Here is a 17,581-nt window from a genome sequence, read left to right as displayed (position 1 = left end):
GCATGATCCTTTTTTGAGTTTTCTGTTTCATTGATTCTGTTGTCTTTCTTGACTTCTCTTGTTCTAACTTTCCCTTTAACTTCCTTCTTAAACTTCCAGTTTGTCCCCTCCCCCCCGCTATTTAGTTTAAATGCAGCTGTGTTGCAGTGGCAAACCTACCTGCCAGAATGCTGGTTCCCCCACCTATTAAGGTGCAACCCGTCCCTCTTGTATAATTTATCCTTACCGCTAAATATACCCCAGTGATCCAAGAATTTAAGTCCTTGCTTCCCCAGTTCCCCAGCCACACATTCTAGTCCCTTATCTCCCTGTTCCTGTCCTCTCCAGCTTGAGGAACTGGAAGCAAACCAAAGATAACCACCCTGGATGTCCTGCTTTTCAGCTTTCTTCCGAGTTCTCCGAAGAATGTCCTTCCTCTTCTTCCCGACGTCATTTGTGCCAACATGCACCACCATGTCTGGCACTTCACCTTCGCCCTTGAGGATTTTCTGGACTCTGTCTGCGATGTCCTTAATCCTGGCACCAGGAAGGCAACACACCATCCTCAAAACCCATCTGTTGCCGCAGAAACCCCTTTCAGTCCCTCTCACTATGAAGTCCCCTATTACCATGGCTCTGTGTGATGTCTGACTCCTCGGCTCTGCCTCCACGCCAATTTCTGATTGGCAGACCTGACCGCCTCTCGGACTGGCAGTGACGTCTGTCTCTACGGTTTCCAAGAGATTCAACCTGTTCCTGACAGGTTCTTCCCCTGGGGTCTGGTATGCTCGGTGTAATAACCTCGCTGAAGGTCCTGTCCAGAAAGATCTTGTTCTCTCGGATGAGCCTGAGGTCGGAGGTGGAGCAATTGGGAGTAAGGGATCATGTTTTTACTGGGGTGGGGGGGGGGTGAGTATTGGGAGGAGTTATAGTCAAGATAGTTGTGTGAGTCAGTGGGTTTGAAATAGATGTCCGTGAAATTGAGAATTCTATTGTATGAAAAGGAAATCCTTAAGTCCTAAAAGGTAGACAAAGTCACAATTACGGCTGCTGTCTCATTAAAGAGAGACGACTAGTGCTGGCTTAACCTGAAGGTCATCATACCTCTGGTGAAGCGAGAGGTTGAGAAGGAGAATCATTCATGACAATATCAATTGGTGCAAGAATGAACCCATGCAGTTGGCATCGCTCTGCATCAAAAACCAGCTATCCAGCCAACTGAGCTAACCAACCTCCTTAGGCTCTGATAACAGACACATATCTCTTTCATATCATTCAGTGGACTGACGCAGTAATTAAATTAATTGTACTTCATTCACAGATTAATTTTGGTTGCAGGAACAACACAAATTAATAGTTTTAAACAACATCAATGCAAATATAAAATATGGGAGGACAAAGCCTTTCTCCTCAGCAGATTCTCCCTCTCTTACAGTGCATGTGACAGCACTTTAAGGCAGCCTGAACACGTGAGGAGCCCTGCTAACAAATATGCACATAGCTTCCAGAGACAATGATGCTTTTTAATGGATGAGGTTAGTAAAACTCGCCAAAAATCACCTTTCACAGCAACGTTTACCCTTTACAATTTGAGATAATTGAGTATCTTTCACTTTTGCCAGGTAATGCTCACTGGCAGAAGATGCAAGATATCATCAGATAAGTTTAAGCACATTTGGAATGAAAATAAATCTTTAAACCAAACCTCCACAGTCAAACCCCTGGGTGCCTTTTAAGATACAGTTTAACACAAAAAAGTACAGCCATCATACTGTATAAAATTGTGTGTGGCAAACACAGAAAGGAGTCCAGCTGCTGAGCAGAGTCACTGGAATGTGTTCTGTAAATGTAACTGCACTACGTTGGGCAGTCTGTAAATCCAACTCAGTTAATCCTCAAGATTTATCACTAACTAAATTCCACCCTGTAAATGTCATTTTAAACAGCTGCCAAATTCTACACTTCTGACCTTATTAGGATGAGGAGTTCCACTGTGACTGAATTACACAATTACTTTAAATGTAGGCCTGGGAGCAGGATTCAAGCTTGCAAACGAGGTTGGACATTGGCAGCAGTAGAAAGTCATTGCTCAAAGATACTTCAATGAAATGGCCTCATAAACAGCTCTGCTGATATTTTTATTTCCTTGTGCAATCCTTTAAAGCAGCAGCGACCATCTTGTGAACCATCAGGCTCTTTTGGAATTAATACATAACTCTTTGCCCATGCACTTGTGGGCTCAGATACGATTGGCTGCAATGTTTGACTCCAGGAGAATCGACGTTTCGGGCATAAGCCCTTCTTCAGGATTCCTAAAGAAGGGCTTATGCCAGAAACATCGATTCTCCTGTTCCTTTGATGCTGCCTGACCTGCTGCGCTTTTCTAGCAACACATTTTTAAGCTCTGATCTCCAGCATCTGCAGTCCTCACTTTCTCCACCATTTTAGACAAGTCAGTAGTGTTGGGAGGGTGTGTTGTAGTTACCCAATATGTACAGATCATGAAGTCAGTCAGCATATAACATTAGTTTGACAACTGTAGATAGTTTTCATCTCATCACTCCAGCTAATGGTCCCTCTTAAATAAGCAGAGCTGGACATGTATTGATTAGTAGGAAGAGGACATTTCCATTAATGCTACTTAAACCCCAACTCAGGGTGAGCTGCTGATAAAACTCTACTGTCTCTATCTGAATTTGCTCAAGTGTTTGTCTACTTAAAAAAATCTCTGGAAAGTGCCAATGTTAATCAAAATGTGGTGCATGTTGAAAAGGCCTTGGTTTGGACTTTAAGGGATCTGCTCAGACCACTTGCTCTCTGTGATGGTTGCTGATAAGTACCATTTTACAAAAGGCAGCAACACATCGACCTGAGCAGAGGAGGGCAAGCTGCTGATAGACAGAGGAGAAAGGTGAGATAAGCTCCCAGTACGAGGCTATATCCACCAAGAATCTTCAGGAAGCATTAATTTTACCTTCCCTTATGACAAGAACAGTGTGTACATTGTCTCAGCCTAATAAAGGAGGTGTTCATGGAAATTTGACAGTTCCAGCTTCAATGCAGGGTACTGCACAGCATTGTTAGTGGCTGTGACTTCCTTCAGGTTGGGATCATTCTAGGTTGGAGCAAGTGACATCTGCAACTTCTCCCAAGTCCTGATACAATATTACATCAAAGAAATGAATAATACTCTACATCAAGAAAGGAGAGTAAATCAAGCTTTCTCAGAGAGAAGCAGGCAGAACTTGCACACAGTTTTCCAGGAGGGTAGGGTTTCTTGTGGCTCAGGATCTCATTAATTTCAGACCCTTGAATTTGCAGTTGTTGCATCTGGAGTATATGCTGGGATGTAGCACTACCGCCTTGTATCATTTCCTGACTGTGTAGTTGTGTTCAGCACATCATGCTGGTGAACACAGCAAGCAGATTGCCTCCACACTGCACCTGTCCATTGTTCCTTCAGTATTTGAGCCACATCAAACCAAAAACTGACAAGGGCTATCCACTCAACACCTCACTCATGTCTCTGGTGTGCAATCTGGCCACATGGGGCCAGCATGTGTGAATAAAAACATGACACTTTATAAAATCTCAGAGGAGACCACTGAAGGTTTCAAGCATTGTTTCTGCTTCCTGGACTCCTCTGCCTGCAACACTCACTACAGCAAATCATCATGGTCTGCTGTATTCTGCACAGCTCTCTCATCATGTCCCTTGCAGCCAGGGATGTGACAAGAAGCTGAGAAGGGAGAAGGCAAGGAGATAACCAACACATCTTCTAGTTGGACTGACTCCAATCATATTATTTTACAATGGTTTCACAGAATACAACCTCAAATCCGGATTCCACAACCTTCCCTCTAATTGATGGCCCCATGATTTCCTTAGTACTGGTCATGAAGATGGCTTTGTTTATCCTTGTGCTCTTATCTAATGTATGATGATGCTTTCACTTTAATAGATTATTTTGTTCCTTTCTTTGAAAAGAGGTTGCAAGGCAGAGGCACTGGGCTGGTTACTGAAGACCACTTGAGTAAATAGCTTGTGAGGTCTTATTTTAATGCAGCATGAATAGGTGTGGCCAGCTTTCACAGATACAGATTTCTGGGTTTTGGTTTTTTTCAGTAGCATCAGAAACTAGTAGAGTCTCAACAGAGTTGGAAGCTACAGTGAATGTTTCCTGGCTGCTACTCTCTCTGAATTTTCTCTTGATGTCTTATTCTCTGGAAGTGAAGAACTACATGTGAGAATCTGTGTTTGCATTTTACTTTTTTGCCAAGGGATGTGTTTATAGGATGTTACTTTATTGGAATAATTATTTAATAATAGTTATTGTATCTATTATTCTGTTAAGTTTTCCAGTAGAGTTTTTATTCTAACTTAGTCTTTCTTTGATTGTATTTTAAATAAATTGTGTTTTGCTTAATGTTGAGTAGTTTGACCAGTCACATTGTATCTGGAACAGGTGCCTTATATTTGCATATAAAATAAGAAAAGATTAGGATCTAGGCCACTATCTTAAAATATTTTAAGGGGGTTTGGTCTGATCCGTAACAAATACCATCCCACTGGCAAAAGCAAGGCTGGACGTTGCTGAATTTAGTGGGGACACTGTGGATCAACTCAAGTAGCTCTGGGCCATTGAGACCTTGAACTGAATCACTGCTATATGGACAGCAGCACAGAACATAGAACATAGAAGAACATAGAAGAATACAGCGCAGTACAGGCCCTTTGGCCCTCGATGTTGCGCCGATCCAAGCCCACCTAACCTATACTAACCCACTATCCTCCATATACCTATCCAATGCCCGCTTAAATGCCCATAAAGAGGGAGAGTCCACCACTGCTACTGGCAGGGCATTCCATGAACTTACGACTCGCTGAGTGAAGAACCTACCCCTAACTTCAGTCCTATATCTACCCCCCCTTAATTTAAAGCTATGCCCCCTTAATTTAAAGCTAATACCCGACTCCATACGCGGGAAAAGGTTCACACTGTCAACCCTATCTAACCCCCTAATCATCTTGTACACCTCAATCAAGTCACCCCTAAACCTTCTTTTCTCTAATGAAAACAGCCCCAAGTGTCTCAGTCTTTCCTCATACGATCTTCTAAGCAGTCTGGGTTAGCTTTTGGATAGGCAACACAAGGACACCGACAGATTAATAGTCGAAGATAACAAATGCTATCATCAGAAGTCAGTAGGTTTGTACTTCATAAGGTCACCCTGGAGTGATGCATTGGCAATCCTACTAATGTGTTGGAAGACTGCCGAGAGATCCCTAAATAACTTTTGAACATAGCTATCCACAGCCAAAATGGTAGCAAGCAAATATTTCATGATACTGGTCTTAGGTTCTACATTGGGTTGTGGAATAACTCCACAGAGGCTGGTACCCCATCACTAAATCACCTTTTATTTACATGTGGAGAGCCCTTGGCACTGATCCAGCTCTCTCAGAGCCAGCTATCACAGTGAACAGGACATCTTACAGTTCTATTTATTTCTATCAGTCAGGGTTCCCTGATTGGGATTGTTGGACTAGTCCAATTAGGGAACTCCTATTTTATGAATTCCACCTGGCTGACTTCATTACAATCACGACATTTGGGTGACCTTTGATTGTGCTGCAATGGAGTTGAAACACTTGCCATCAGATGCTGCACGACATTTATGAATGTTCTTCCAGAATTGGCCCTTCCATCCTGGAAAGAATGGTCTCTAAATTCTGCACAAAGTCCGATGGTGACTTGATGCTAGATCCTTCCAAGTTCCTTGACAGTAGCTTTCTAATAAGTCTCTCAATGCACAATGTATTTATTTATGAATACCAACAGCATTTTCCTGTACACCACCCCAAAGTCCTCATCTGAGTTCTCTCTAACAAAACTCAAGTACAGCTTCACCTTCCAGGAGGCTGAAATCTGGTTATCCTTTCCCTCTTCTTGTGCATGTTGATTCACACCTTCAAATCATATCTCTCTGCTACCTAATAAAGTATATACAGCATTTTGTATCTGAAGACATGGTGTGAGATTAAGTGATTATATTTCTTCATCATTAGTATCCTACTCCATGTGGAAGATCACTGCTGAATCTGATAGTAAAATGATAAAGGCACAAGGGCACATTTGGAATGAGGGAAGGTGGTGGTGGGGGGGTTCAAAAAAAAAGGTTGTTTACAACATTGGCAACTTGAAAAAAAAATCAGAAGATACTGCAGGAAGTGGAAGAAGTACAAAGTAAAATGATTGATTAGGTCAGAACATGCTCTCACTTTCCATGGCTTTTCACCTTACAACTAGCTATAGTCTCAGTTTCCTCCATTAATGCAAGAGCATGCAGCCACATTGGTTTACATCTGCTTAGGTCAGACAACCTCTGGTTCTGGGTTGAGAGTGTATTGCTGGAAAAGCACAGCAAGTCAGGTAGCATCCGAACAGCAGGAGAATCAGCGTTTCGGGCATAAGTCCTTCATCAGGAATGAGGCCTGTGGGTTGGGGCTGAGAGATAAATGGGAGGGGGGTAGGTAGCTGGAAAAGAGAGAGGAGAAGAACTTCTCCAAGGTAGGCATTCTTGGAAGAGGCTTTGTAATAAGGTTGAAACCAAAATGAGGACTGCAGATGCTGGAGCTCAGAGTCGAGAATGTAGTGCTGGAAAAGCATAGCAGGTCAGGCAGCATTCTACAGGTAGGCATTCTTGGAAGAGGCTTTGTAATAAGGTTGAAACCAACTAGGAGAAAGTGAGGACTGCAGATGCTGGAGCTCAGAGTCGAGAATGTAGTGCTGGAAAAGCATAGCAGGTCAGGCAGCATTCTACCCTAAACAGATCATCCTCCCCTCTCTTTCCCAGCTACCTGTCTCTCAGCCCGACCCACAAGCCTCATTCCTGCTGGAGGGCTTATGCCCAAAATGTCGATTCTCCTACTCCTCGGATGCTGTCTAACCTGCTGTTATTTTCCAGTACTACACTCTCGACTCTGAGATCCAGCATCTGCAGTCCTCATTTTCTTATAGCCTCTGGTTCTGGACCATCTTATCTACTGCAAAGGGGAAATGGGCCAGTGAAAGTGGTACAATGTGTTTGGGTGATGTGCCTTTATATTTAAGTAGCTGATAGTGTGTGTAAGGTGTCAGATGTGGATGTGGCATTTGCAGCAGTACTAAATGTATGAGGGTGAGGTGAAGCTAAAAATGCTCAGCAGGAGTTATTCCTCAATGTTGATAGGTGAGTGAAGTGAGGTCAGTGAATGCAGCTGTATGAGAGGCTATTGGTAGATTTGGAAAAATATGACACTTAATGATAAACTCACTTTCCATAATCACTTGAGGTCATTAAAAATGTTCCTGTACTACATCCGGTTTCTTGGAAATACACTGCTGACATATTGACAATGGTGACTATCTATCGTCTTCTGAGTGTCCATATGGAGGGCAGCCTTGCCCTTCATAGGTGAAGAACTTCCCTTCTCCCTCCCATTTACTGCACTAAGTATCGCATCTGACCCTGCCAGAATCTTCTGCAGCCAGAATGCACTAGAAATGGGCTGGTTGGCTTTGAGAGTGCAGTCCGTGTTCGGTAATGCTTGTTGCATGTGTTTAAGCTTGTGAATGATACATGCTTACCAGTAAGCTGCACACTAATATCATTTAAAAATACTAGACTACAGGAAGTTTGCATGCTACATGTTCCACAATAAACAGATGCATGATAATCATGTATCACAATCTCTGGGCCCATTTCAGGCCTCATCTGATAACTCTCCAATTGAGTTTTTAAGCTGGCTGAGAAGCAAATGAGAAACATGATTTCAGTTGGTAAAGGAACAAACATCTACTCAGCTTTCTGCACAGAAAAGATAAATAAACCATGGGGAAGAAATGTGATCATGAAATGCTGCTTCTTTTGACTCACCCCATTTCCTGGAACAGGCAGTGAGGTGGCCACTACCTATGTGGTCCATGCAGCATTTTTAAATTATAAATTGATGAAGAGAACCAAGTTGGAACTGCTAGTGCTTATATTAGTTTTGGCCATATGATTGAAATTATTTTGGTACATTTCCTTCAAGGCTTGGACAGCTGCATGGGCTACATAAAACTAAATCATTACAATTTTCTAATTCTGTGGAAGTTAATATGTGCTGTTCGTGACATCCACTACCTTCAAAATGTCTTAAGAAATGATCACTGGATTTTAAAATTTACTTAATATCTTCTCCACCTAGACTCTAAAGCATGGCTCCTCTCAAGTGTCTTTCTCAGTGTTAGCCCATCATTGGCCATTTTACCATCTTCAAAAATCAAAAAACTTCTCTAGTCTACTAAATTGTGTAAGATGATAATTTAAGTATTGTTTGTTGAAAATTAACATTAAAACAGGAAACAAACCATATTTATATAATGATTAATATGCACTATTCATATACACTTGTGTAAATGTACTTTATCACCTATACACCATTAATGTTCTCCACGGCAATTGTAAACCATTGATTAACCAGGTCACACACTTATTACAAGACAAATCATAATAAATAACAATCAATTGAGAATTAACATTTGTGTGTCCAGAAAACATTAATTTAGGGAGCCACTTATAAAAATTGAACTGATTGTTAATTAAAAACAATTATAAAGCTAAGAGCATTAGTTCCCCACGTCCAGTTATAAATAACAGCAGGCAACAATAACAGGCAGATTTCTGACTAGGGACATCACTAAGCTAAACAAAACCTGCAGATGCTGGAAATCTGAATCAAATTAGAAATTCTTGGAGAAACTCAGAAGATCTGGCAGGGTCTGTGCAAAGAAAGCAGAGTCAACATTTTAGACCCATTGACCCTTCTTCAAAACTACACAAATCATTATGCTAATTCTGCCTCCTACAACATTTTAAATGATTGGAAGAGTGCAATAACTATCTGCAAACACTTGACACAACAGACAAGATTGGACAAATGACGTTATGCGACCAGATTCCATATCAAATCATAGCCCTATCCTTGTTCTGCCCCAACGCTCTCCTTTAGATCCAGGGATTTTGTAGCTCATAGTCTGTTTCCTATTCTTCTGTAATACGTCCATACACCAAAGATGATAGCTTTCTTGATATCATGTTCAGAAAACATTTTAACAAGTTGTAACAGTGGACATTAATATCTTTTAAGGGCATTTAGGGATTTATCTTTTCTTATTCCTTTGGCTTGGTATTTCTCCTCCTCTGTAATTTTCGAATCTTATTCTCTTCTTTCACTGAAAATAATGAAAGCAAAATGGAACATCTAAAATGGAAATTTCCTGCCCTTGCATCGCCTGCTCTCATTAAATCACCATGAACGTGATCAATAATAATAATAATAAAGAAGAATCAGAACAGAATTAACACCATGTATATATTTTGCAAACATTCCCCAGGTTCTTGAACAAATTTGCAGACTGAATATCAAACAATTGTTAGCTTTATTTAGAAAAATATTCCAGTCTTACCCTTTCCATTTCTTCAGAAGACTATTAATAATCCCTTTCAGAACAGTTTTTTGAATATCTTGAGGCTAAAATTAACAACAGCACCAGATTGTTACATATCTTCACATGATTTTAATTGTAAACAGAACACATCATTTTCTTTCTAAATTTAATAAATAAAATGCAGTGTGCCAGCATTCACAGTAAGCAATGTTTAACAAATGAAGATATTGCTCAAACTTTATAAAGTACAACCAGGTCTCCCAAGGTGTTATGTATGATAGGTTGAAGGTACACCATACCATCAGGAGAGGAGCACTATATTTTATGAAACACATTATTATTCTGCTGAATTATGTGTGTGCAATTTTGAACATTACCTGAACTAAATCTTACTCAAAGTGGAGTTCTTTTTCAATCATTTAAGAACATGCAATCTGACAGTTAAACATTTGGAAATGTTTTACAACTTTTTTTAAAAACAGTAAGTTGATAAAAATGCAATATCAGAAATATCTATGAATTATTTCAAACTTGCAATTTACTCTTCACAGATTTGTATCACAGCAAGCACATATACAAATAGCAACTATTTCTCTGCGCAGAGAGTGAGGTGGACCCAGCAATGTAACTCATTACTTTTAGCATACATCAGCAGACTAAATGCTACAGTATAAAAATACAGTGATGGCATTGTAAATATGGTGTTCTCTAAAAGTTTTCTTAAGTACCTTTCCCTGAAAGAGGTTTGATTTAATACAGTGAACTTAACTTTCAAATTTTGCAAAAATGATTTTAAAAATACTCACTGTGTTCAGTAAGGTGTCATAGACACTGTTTATTAAATTAACATTAATGCCTGGATCATCTAATGTGTTGAAAGGTGCATTAGCATTTCGCTATGAATTAATAAAAAATAAAAACATGACTTAGCTCAAATGAAATAAAAAAATTAACACAGTAAAGCAAAATCTACATTTCAGTAAATGTTTATTGGCTTTATATGGCAAAAATAATGTAGTCCTGAAAAAAGAGCAAAAGTAACTCTCATTTATTATCTTAACATAATAAATTCAAACTAAGTAAACTCTCAAATGGAATTTCAAAAATGTAGAAGATGCAATACCCATGTCACTGCTATAAACTTATCTCAATGCAGAAATAAAACAATGTCAAACATACATAAGCATAATCCTTTTCACCAGCCATACTTGCATCAAAGCTGGTCTTTGTCTTAAGGGTAATTTCTGTTTGGAGAGGTCTCCAAATTTATCTTATTAAAACCAGAACATCAAGCTTTACATAAAAAAAAAACAAAAGTCACAAGGTCCATTGGGCTAGAATTTATTTCAGGGGAAACAGCGGTCAGGGTTATTTCAGGATCCTGAACGTTCCCTTCCTACATACCTACCCACCACCTCCCAACCTCCAAGAAGGGCAAAGGGGTAACAGACACATTTCAATTTCCATTGGGCTATTGACTAAATTGGCCTGGAGGCAGGTGTCCAAATGTTGGGCAGGCACTGAAGCTGGAAGACCAAAGGGGCTTTCCAACTTGGGAGGAATGAGATGGATTAGCAGGCAGCAAATAAGTTAAGAGACAGAGAGGATGCTTCAAGATATGAAGACACACCCACCAACCTAAACCCCTTTAAATCCTCAATTATAAAAAATGACTTTTGTAGCTAGGCCACCATCATGGTGATGAGGGGATGTTGAATGCAGTAGCTACCTAGTCAGGCAAGTGGGATCTCGGAGCCTGCTTGCAGTGTTGCATTCTTCCCCAGTTTGCCTCTGGGATCTACCTCCTGGCCATTAAAGTGACCCCAATATTTTCAGGTGACTGGAGGCTGACTGAAAATTTATAGGTCACCTGCCACCTGAAAGGCAGTGGCCCTACAAGCCCCATTTCTGTAAACGTTGACATGAGGGAGGAAGAGCTGACGGCTTGCATGCAAGCCCACAGGGCTGCTTTCAGCTCCCCTCTGCCACTGTTTCTTGCCTCAATGGAGGCTGAAGATCCAGCCCTTGGGTTTGAAGGGAACAAGATGGATGAAATAATTCTAAACGTTATTATTAAATTACATGAATGTGTGATGGTAAATTGTGACAAATTTAGGAAAAAGTAAAAAGTACCGGAAGTAAGGAAGTTCAAACTTTTTAACTCCTGATTAAAGAATAAGTAAGACTTGTAATGAATCTTGGTTTTAACATACTGGATATCAGAAGAAGAAACAACAGAGATTAGCAAAAATAAAAGGAAAATTGTGATTCATTGATGCTGCCATACCAACCTCAAGCTAACAACTAAGAAGGAGGACACAACCTTGCAACGATCCTTTTTGGGATTCCATATTAAGATAATGTTATTGGATTCAGAGTAACATCTGCTTATCGACAGATATTGATACAATATAGAGGTTTGGATAGCAACTCAATATTAGAAAGAGGTACAGGCAAATGTATAAATTGTTAATAGTAGAAGTAATGGTCAAAGAGGTAAATAAATTTAAATACATTACTTATTTGATTATTAATTAGAAGTGAAAATTAAATCCTATAGTGAGTCATTCAAAGAGGAGGTAGTCAGTGGTCAAAACAAATGAGTTCCCCCAAGGAAAAGGGTGAACCTCACAAATCCAGATGTCAAAAATAGAATTAGACAATAAAAGGGAAACATATGTCAAATAAGAGGAATTCAATATAGCAGATAGACTGGAGGAGTATAGGAAATCCAGGAAGAAATTAAAATAGTAAATTGGGAAAGCAAAGGCAAGAATGCAAATATGTAGGGAAGTGAAATTCAGCAAAGCCCAAAGATATTTTACAAATGCAAAGAGATCACAAGGACAGTGTGATCTTCCAGTTGTTGGGTTCTTTGATTGAGCATTATCATAGAATCCTTACATTATGGAAACAGGCCCTTCAGCCCAACAAGTCCATACCAACCCTCCGAAGAATAATCCACCCAGATCCATTCCCCTACATTTAACCCCTGACTATTTACGTATCCTGAACACTGCGGCATGGACAATTCACCTAACTTGTACATCTTTGGATTGTGGGAAGAAATCAGAGCACCCGGAGGAAACGCACGCAGACACGGGGAGAATGTGCAAACTCCACACAGACTGTCACCCAAGGATGGAATCAAACCCGGGTCCTGGTACTGTGAGACAGCAGTGCTAACCACTGAGCCACCATGATCACTGAGTTTTATGGGAATGAAACATAGGCACCATTCTGAAATGTGTCTCATTAAATACAGATACCCAAAAACTTCAAAATAACCTGAAAATGTTGATTATCTTTTCTGTGCATTTAGAACCAAATCAATGGATAACAGCTAGCCTAAAATTATTACTGGAGCAAAATACAACAGTATGTGTTGTCTATTTACCTTGAAAGTTGCATTAATCTCCAGGAAAGAATCAAATGTTGTTGAATAAAAATCATGTACAATTGTCCAGTCTCCTGATATCTTGGCCTTTTCTACATCTTCTCTGAAATTAAAAAAAATCTTCTCCATTATGTTTGTTAATCAAACCAACAAGATTTAGTTTAATTAAAAAGCATATTATTGAATGGTGAATGGTGCTATGTCCCTTAATTGTGGTCTATCCTGGTTCAGAACTTCATCATATAAAAAGTTTTCTTTCCACGCCCAGGAACAGATGAACTTTGAATTGAATAGAAGATCGATTGAATAGAAGAAACACTTAACATTGTTCATGACTTCTAAATAAGAAACTTCCCCCTTTTGTAAAGTCTTTAAGGCTCTTCTAATTATCATAACTCAATTCAGGGACTTCTGGGAATTTCACTTTTTTTTTGTCTTGATAATATACATTGGTGAATCTTTCCATTCCCTTAAGTGGTGTGAGAATTGGTGAGAAAGTACAGCAGAAAGGGAAAAATCAGATTCTTGATGTCAAGAAAAATACATCTAATTTTCCGCTTAGGATTTAAACGGTGAGTTCTGAATCGCACTAATGAGCAGTAACCATGTTATGTCCACATGTTTGCTTCTCATTATTAACTAAACTCAGCTATGTTCTATGAAGTTCAGATTCACTTCTTCTCGCATGACAAACTGAATGGTGAAAATTCCCGACTGGAAAGTCAGAATGGTTACCTGGTTGCAGCAGTTCATTGTTTGCTTTTCTGGGCCTTCAAAAAACTCTGTCTTCACAACAATGTAGCTGCATGTTCCATGTCCACTGTTCTCCATCTAGTTGGCGTCAACAAACATCAGGTCTCTCCACATTATTATTACTACTTTTGAACTAACTCCATATCACATCTGCCCTTACAGAATTTCACTTTGGAGCTCAGAGTGCTTCTGCTTGATCACTTTACGCACAGGGTCACACATGCATCTCATGGTTCTTAGTTTAAGTACTTAATGTTAAATTTGGGGCTGAGAACCTCTATGGTTTGCTTTGTCTTTCAGCGCATTGGATGGTCACTGCTAACATATAGAATGTCAGATAACTGTGATATTATTTGCTTTATAGCATGAGGGAGAGACAGGGAATGTGTAACAATTCCAAGCACTGAATGGTCAAGGGGCAAACATATTCTTGTGCGGCAGTCGGGTCTTCTTTCTGTTGAACGCATACTCAGTTGTGTGATTTGGCAGAGGAAATTAGCTGGGGTATATAAGTTGTAAATGGAATCACTGCAATTAAATCAGGTTAAATGCTGTCTGACATCAATGCTGCCTATTCTGCAAACTCAAAGCAGAGTGCTCCCAGCGTGCTAACTTCACCAAAATGGCATTAGGCACAAACTGCAAAAAGGTGTACACAATATGTAATGGGCAGCACTTTGGACCCAAAATGATATTTGCCCCAGTGAAAGTACCAGAGCTCTATTTCTGGATTTATAAGCCTTTAAAGCAGATATACTGAAGATTAAATTTTGTTCTTGCAACGAGAGGCCAAATCATGGGCTGGAAATTCAGGAGAGATATCACTTCAGCTGCTTTGGGAGACCCGTGGCCAGATTTTACGACAGTCAGGCAACAGATTAGCTTTTAGGACTCCCAGCCCCTTTCAAGGACTTCCATCTGGTTCCAGGAGCTGTCAACCAATCAGTCTCATCAGCACCACTTGGAGCAGTGGATACTGTAAAAAGAGAATGCTGGAATGACATTGTCTTCTCAACCAGCCAGCTAGGGTCTGGGGCAGTCAGGCAGTCCCTGGCAAATGGGGAGGGGTGAGGGAAGATGTCACAGCTGCAAAGAGCTGTGGACCACATAGTGCCCAATTAGAAAGTTCCCCAGCAGCTCCCCCAAGGCCGCAAGGAGACCATCAGAGTCCAACAGGCAGTCACTCCATGAAAGAAGGCCCCATGCACTGCTGGCAAAGTGCTAGCATCAATGGGAAGGGGCCCTTAATTGGCCACTTCAGCCATGTAATTAACCTCTGGGTGGGAGGACCACCCTCCAGTTTAATGAAATGATTGGATGGTAGATGGAAAATAGGTTGACCACCTCTGATTACTCTTGCTATTTTACAAGCCTTTCCTCCTACTGGTTCATCCAGAGAGGGGACTGGCAAAATCCAGTCTTCAATATGTATTGAATTATTATGTGAAGACATGCATTGCTTAAACCTATAGCTGCGGGTACAGAACACCACTTGATTACTTATGTTGGAGATAACTAACTTGGACCTATCTGGCTTCAGGAATGCATTCAATATGGAGATCCAAAATGGGGTAAAGATTTTCTTCCTGTTCACATTAAACAACAGCAAAATGTTTCACCTGATACTGAAGGTGGGGGCAAAACATGTATTATATGGACCATTAATTTATGTGATGCTGAGAGTGCAGTGGTTATGTTGTTAGACTAGTATTCTTAAAGTCTAGGCTAATATTAGAATTAAATTAAAGTCAAATTGAACACTTCAATTTGAGTTAAAGGGTCACTGTCACAAATGAAACTACAAGTCTGACAGTGATCATTTTCATTAAGTTATCATAAAAATCTAACTAGTTCAGCACTGTCCTTTAGCAATAATTACTTACGTTCCTTACCCATTCATTCTATATGTGATTCTATTCCACACCAACATGTTGATTCTTAATTGCTCTCCTATGCATCTCCTTGCAATGAATAGGAAGGGTTTAGAGACATATGGGTCAAATGCAGGCAAATGGGACTACCTCAATTTAGGATAACTAGTGAACATGGACGAGCTGGACCGTAGGATCTGTTTACATGCTTTATGGCTCTATGCAGGCCACTTATTTGCAACTAACAACCAGGTGCGGTAGTTTAAGAAGCTAACCTAATATCAACTCTGTGTTGAACAGTAAATGCAATTTTTACCAACAAAATCAGCAGGTCAAGAGTAATTTTAAAATATTCAGAAGATTTCTCATTTTGGTGTCAATGTTTAGAACATATTGGGATCTCTCATGACTTGAATATATCAGCTGCTCAAAAAATGGTGAAATAAACAGGACTACAAGGGCTCACAAGCACAATACCAACAAACGTTAGAGGGCAGGGAATGTGCGGTGACCTGGTCAATGATTCTTTCCTAGATTTCCTGGGAAAAAAAAAGTTATATCTACAATCAAACTTCAGTAATCAAATTCCTTTTCGAATAAAATGCAGTTTAAGCACATATTTACTGTTTTGATACTATTGTGAACTCAATAAGTAACTTATTAGTACTTTTGACAGTAATGGTCACATTTAACTCTGTCAGTTCTAAGTACTTACTGAAATTCCTTCACCGTTTTGGTATGAATAGGAAGTGCAGGTTCAGGAGGGATGGGAGCTTTCATTTCAGGGGGCAAAATCTCGATTGAGATGTGTTGTTTTTGACGTACAACTGGATTAATGGGTGGTAGATCTCGCACTGTAAGAGGAGGAAAGAATGTCATGTCACAACTAATTCACCATGTAATAATTGGTCTTAAATACTTTATAATGTATCTAAATTCTCCTACATGTTTTACTGCAAGAAAATAATAACATCATTTCAGCTTAAAGGAACTTTTTGTCTCATAAGCCAATATTTACTGAATTTGCTACTTGAAACAATTTATTGCCCTCTTTTAAATCCAGAATGAGGCAACATTTCTTAATTTCCCTTTCTTTATTACCTTCCTATTTTTGTTACTTCTCCCAGGTCATGTACTATGCCAGCTTGTAGGGTTGACAAGCAATGTGATCCCAGTCATTGTCCATCATTACTGTCATTGGTTACTTGGAAGTTTCACAAAAGAAACCAGTGGTTTGCTTGTTCTTCCTTCATGGAACCATCCAAACTCCATTCAGGATCCTTTCACAACAACAACACGGTGATGTGGAAATCACTCGGTTACTTCCACATCTCTTCACTCCATATCTTAATAGTTTGGAGCTTCTCGTTGCTTAGCCATGATTATCAGTATTCTACGTATGTAAAACTTTCAAGTCTATTCAGGCATTCGTAACATTAATAATGATCTCAAAATTAACTTCAGCACTCATGTTTTCAGTTTGTGAGAACCACTCCCCCACTGCAATTTAATTGGCAATTGAACAAAGTATTATATACTGTCAGAATAATATATGGATCAAAATTATAGAACATATGATGCAGTTGCACATATGAAAACATATTGATCAACCTTAAAAATGAAATCTGTTGTGATGAAAAGTCATGAACCTGAAACATAAATGTTTCTTGTTTCACAATTGCTGTCTGACTTTAAGCTTTTCCAGAATATTCTGTTTTAATTCCAAATGAGCAAACTTAGAGTAGGGTAAATGTTCAAACACAAGCTCATTTTTACTAGAAATTGTTGTTATACAAGAAATGAATCAGAAACATTTGAAGTCAATGCAAAATGCAACAGGATTGTATTTAAACTACGGGATATGAAATGACTTGAAATTAAATCCAAAATAGAACAGGCATTAAAGATTGACCACTAGTGTACTAGTACTTAATCAAATCCAGCACAAAGTAATATCTATTACATGTAAATTTCCTGTAACAGAGTACAATGAAGGAAAGAAACACTTTCAGAAATCATCTATGTTTTGGAGGAATGAACTTGATGAGAATATCAAATAGTGAAGTTTACATATCCTTTCAAATTGCTTTGTGTTTCATTACCACG

The 17,581-nt window shown here is 39.4% G+C and overlaps 1 protein-coding gene across 1 annotated transcript in view; it reads right to left on the bottom strand.

Moving 5' to 3' along the window:
* Positions 1-17,581, bottom strand: part of hectd2 (HECT domain containing 2) — a 102,387-nt gene that overhangs the window by 51,849 nt on the left and 32,957 nt on the right. The window contains exons 3-6 of the mRNA XM_043712450.1: positions 16,191-16,329; positions 12,852-12,954; positions 10,261-10,350; positions 9,473-9,537 (exon numbers count right to left, since the gene is read on the bottom strand). Coding sequence (XP_043568385.1) covers positions 9,473-9,537; positions 10,261-10,350; positions 12,852-12,954; positions 16,191-16,329 — 397 coding nt within the window. The remainder of the gene's footprint in view (positions 1-9,472; positions 9,538-10,260; positions 10,351-12,851; positions 12,955-16,190; positions 16,330-17,581) is intronic.

Source organism: Chiloscyllium plagiosum, chromosome 22 (assembly GCF_004010195.1).
Source record: "Chiloscyllium plagiosum isolate BGI_BamShark_2017 chromosome 22, ASM401019v2, whole genome shotgun sequence".
Taxonomy (NCBI): Eukaryota; Metazoa; Chordata; class Chondrichthyes; order Orectolobiformes; family Hemiscylliidae; genus Chiloscyllium; species Chiloscyllium plagiosum.
Note: the sequence above shows the minus strand (reverse complement) of the source record. Positions and strands in the feature narration are given on the sequence as shown.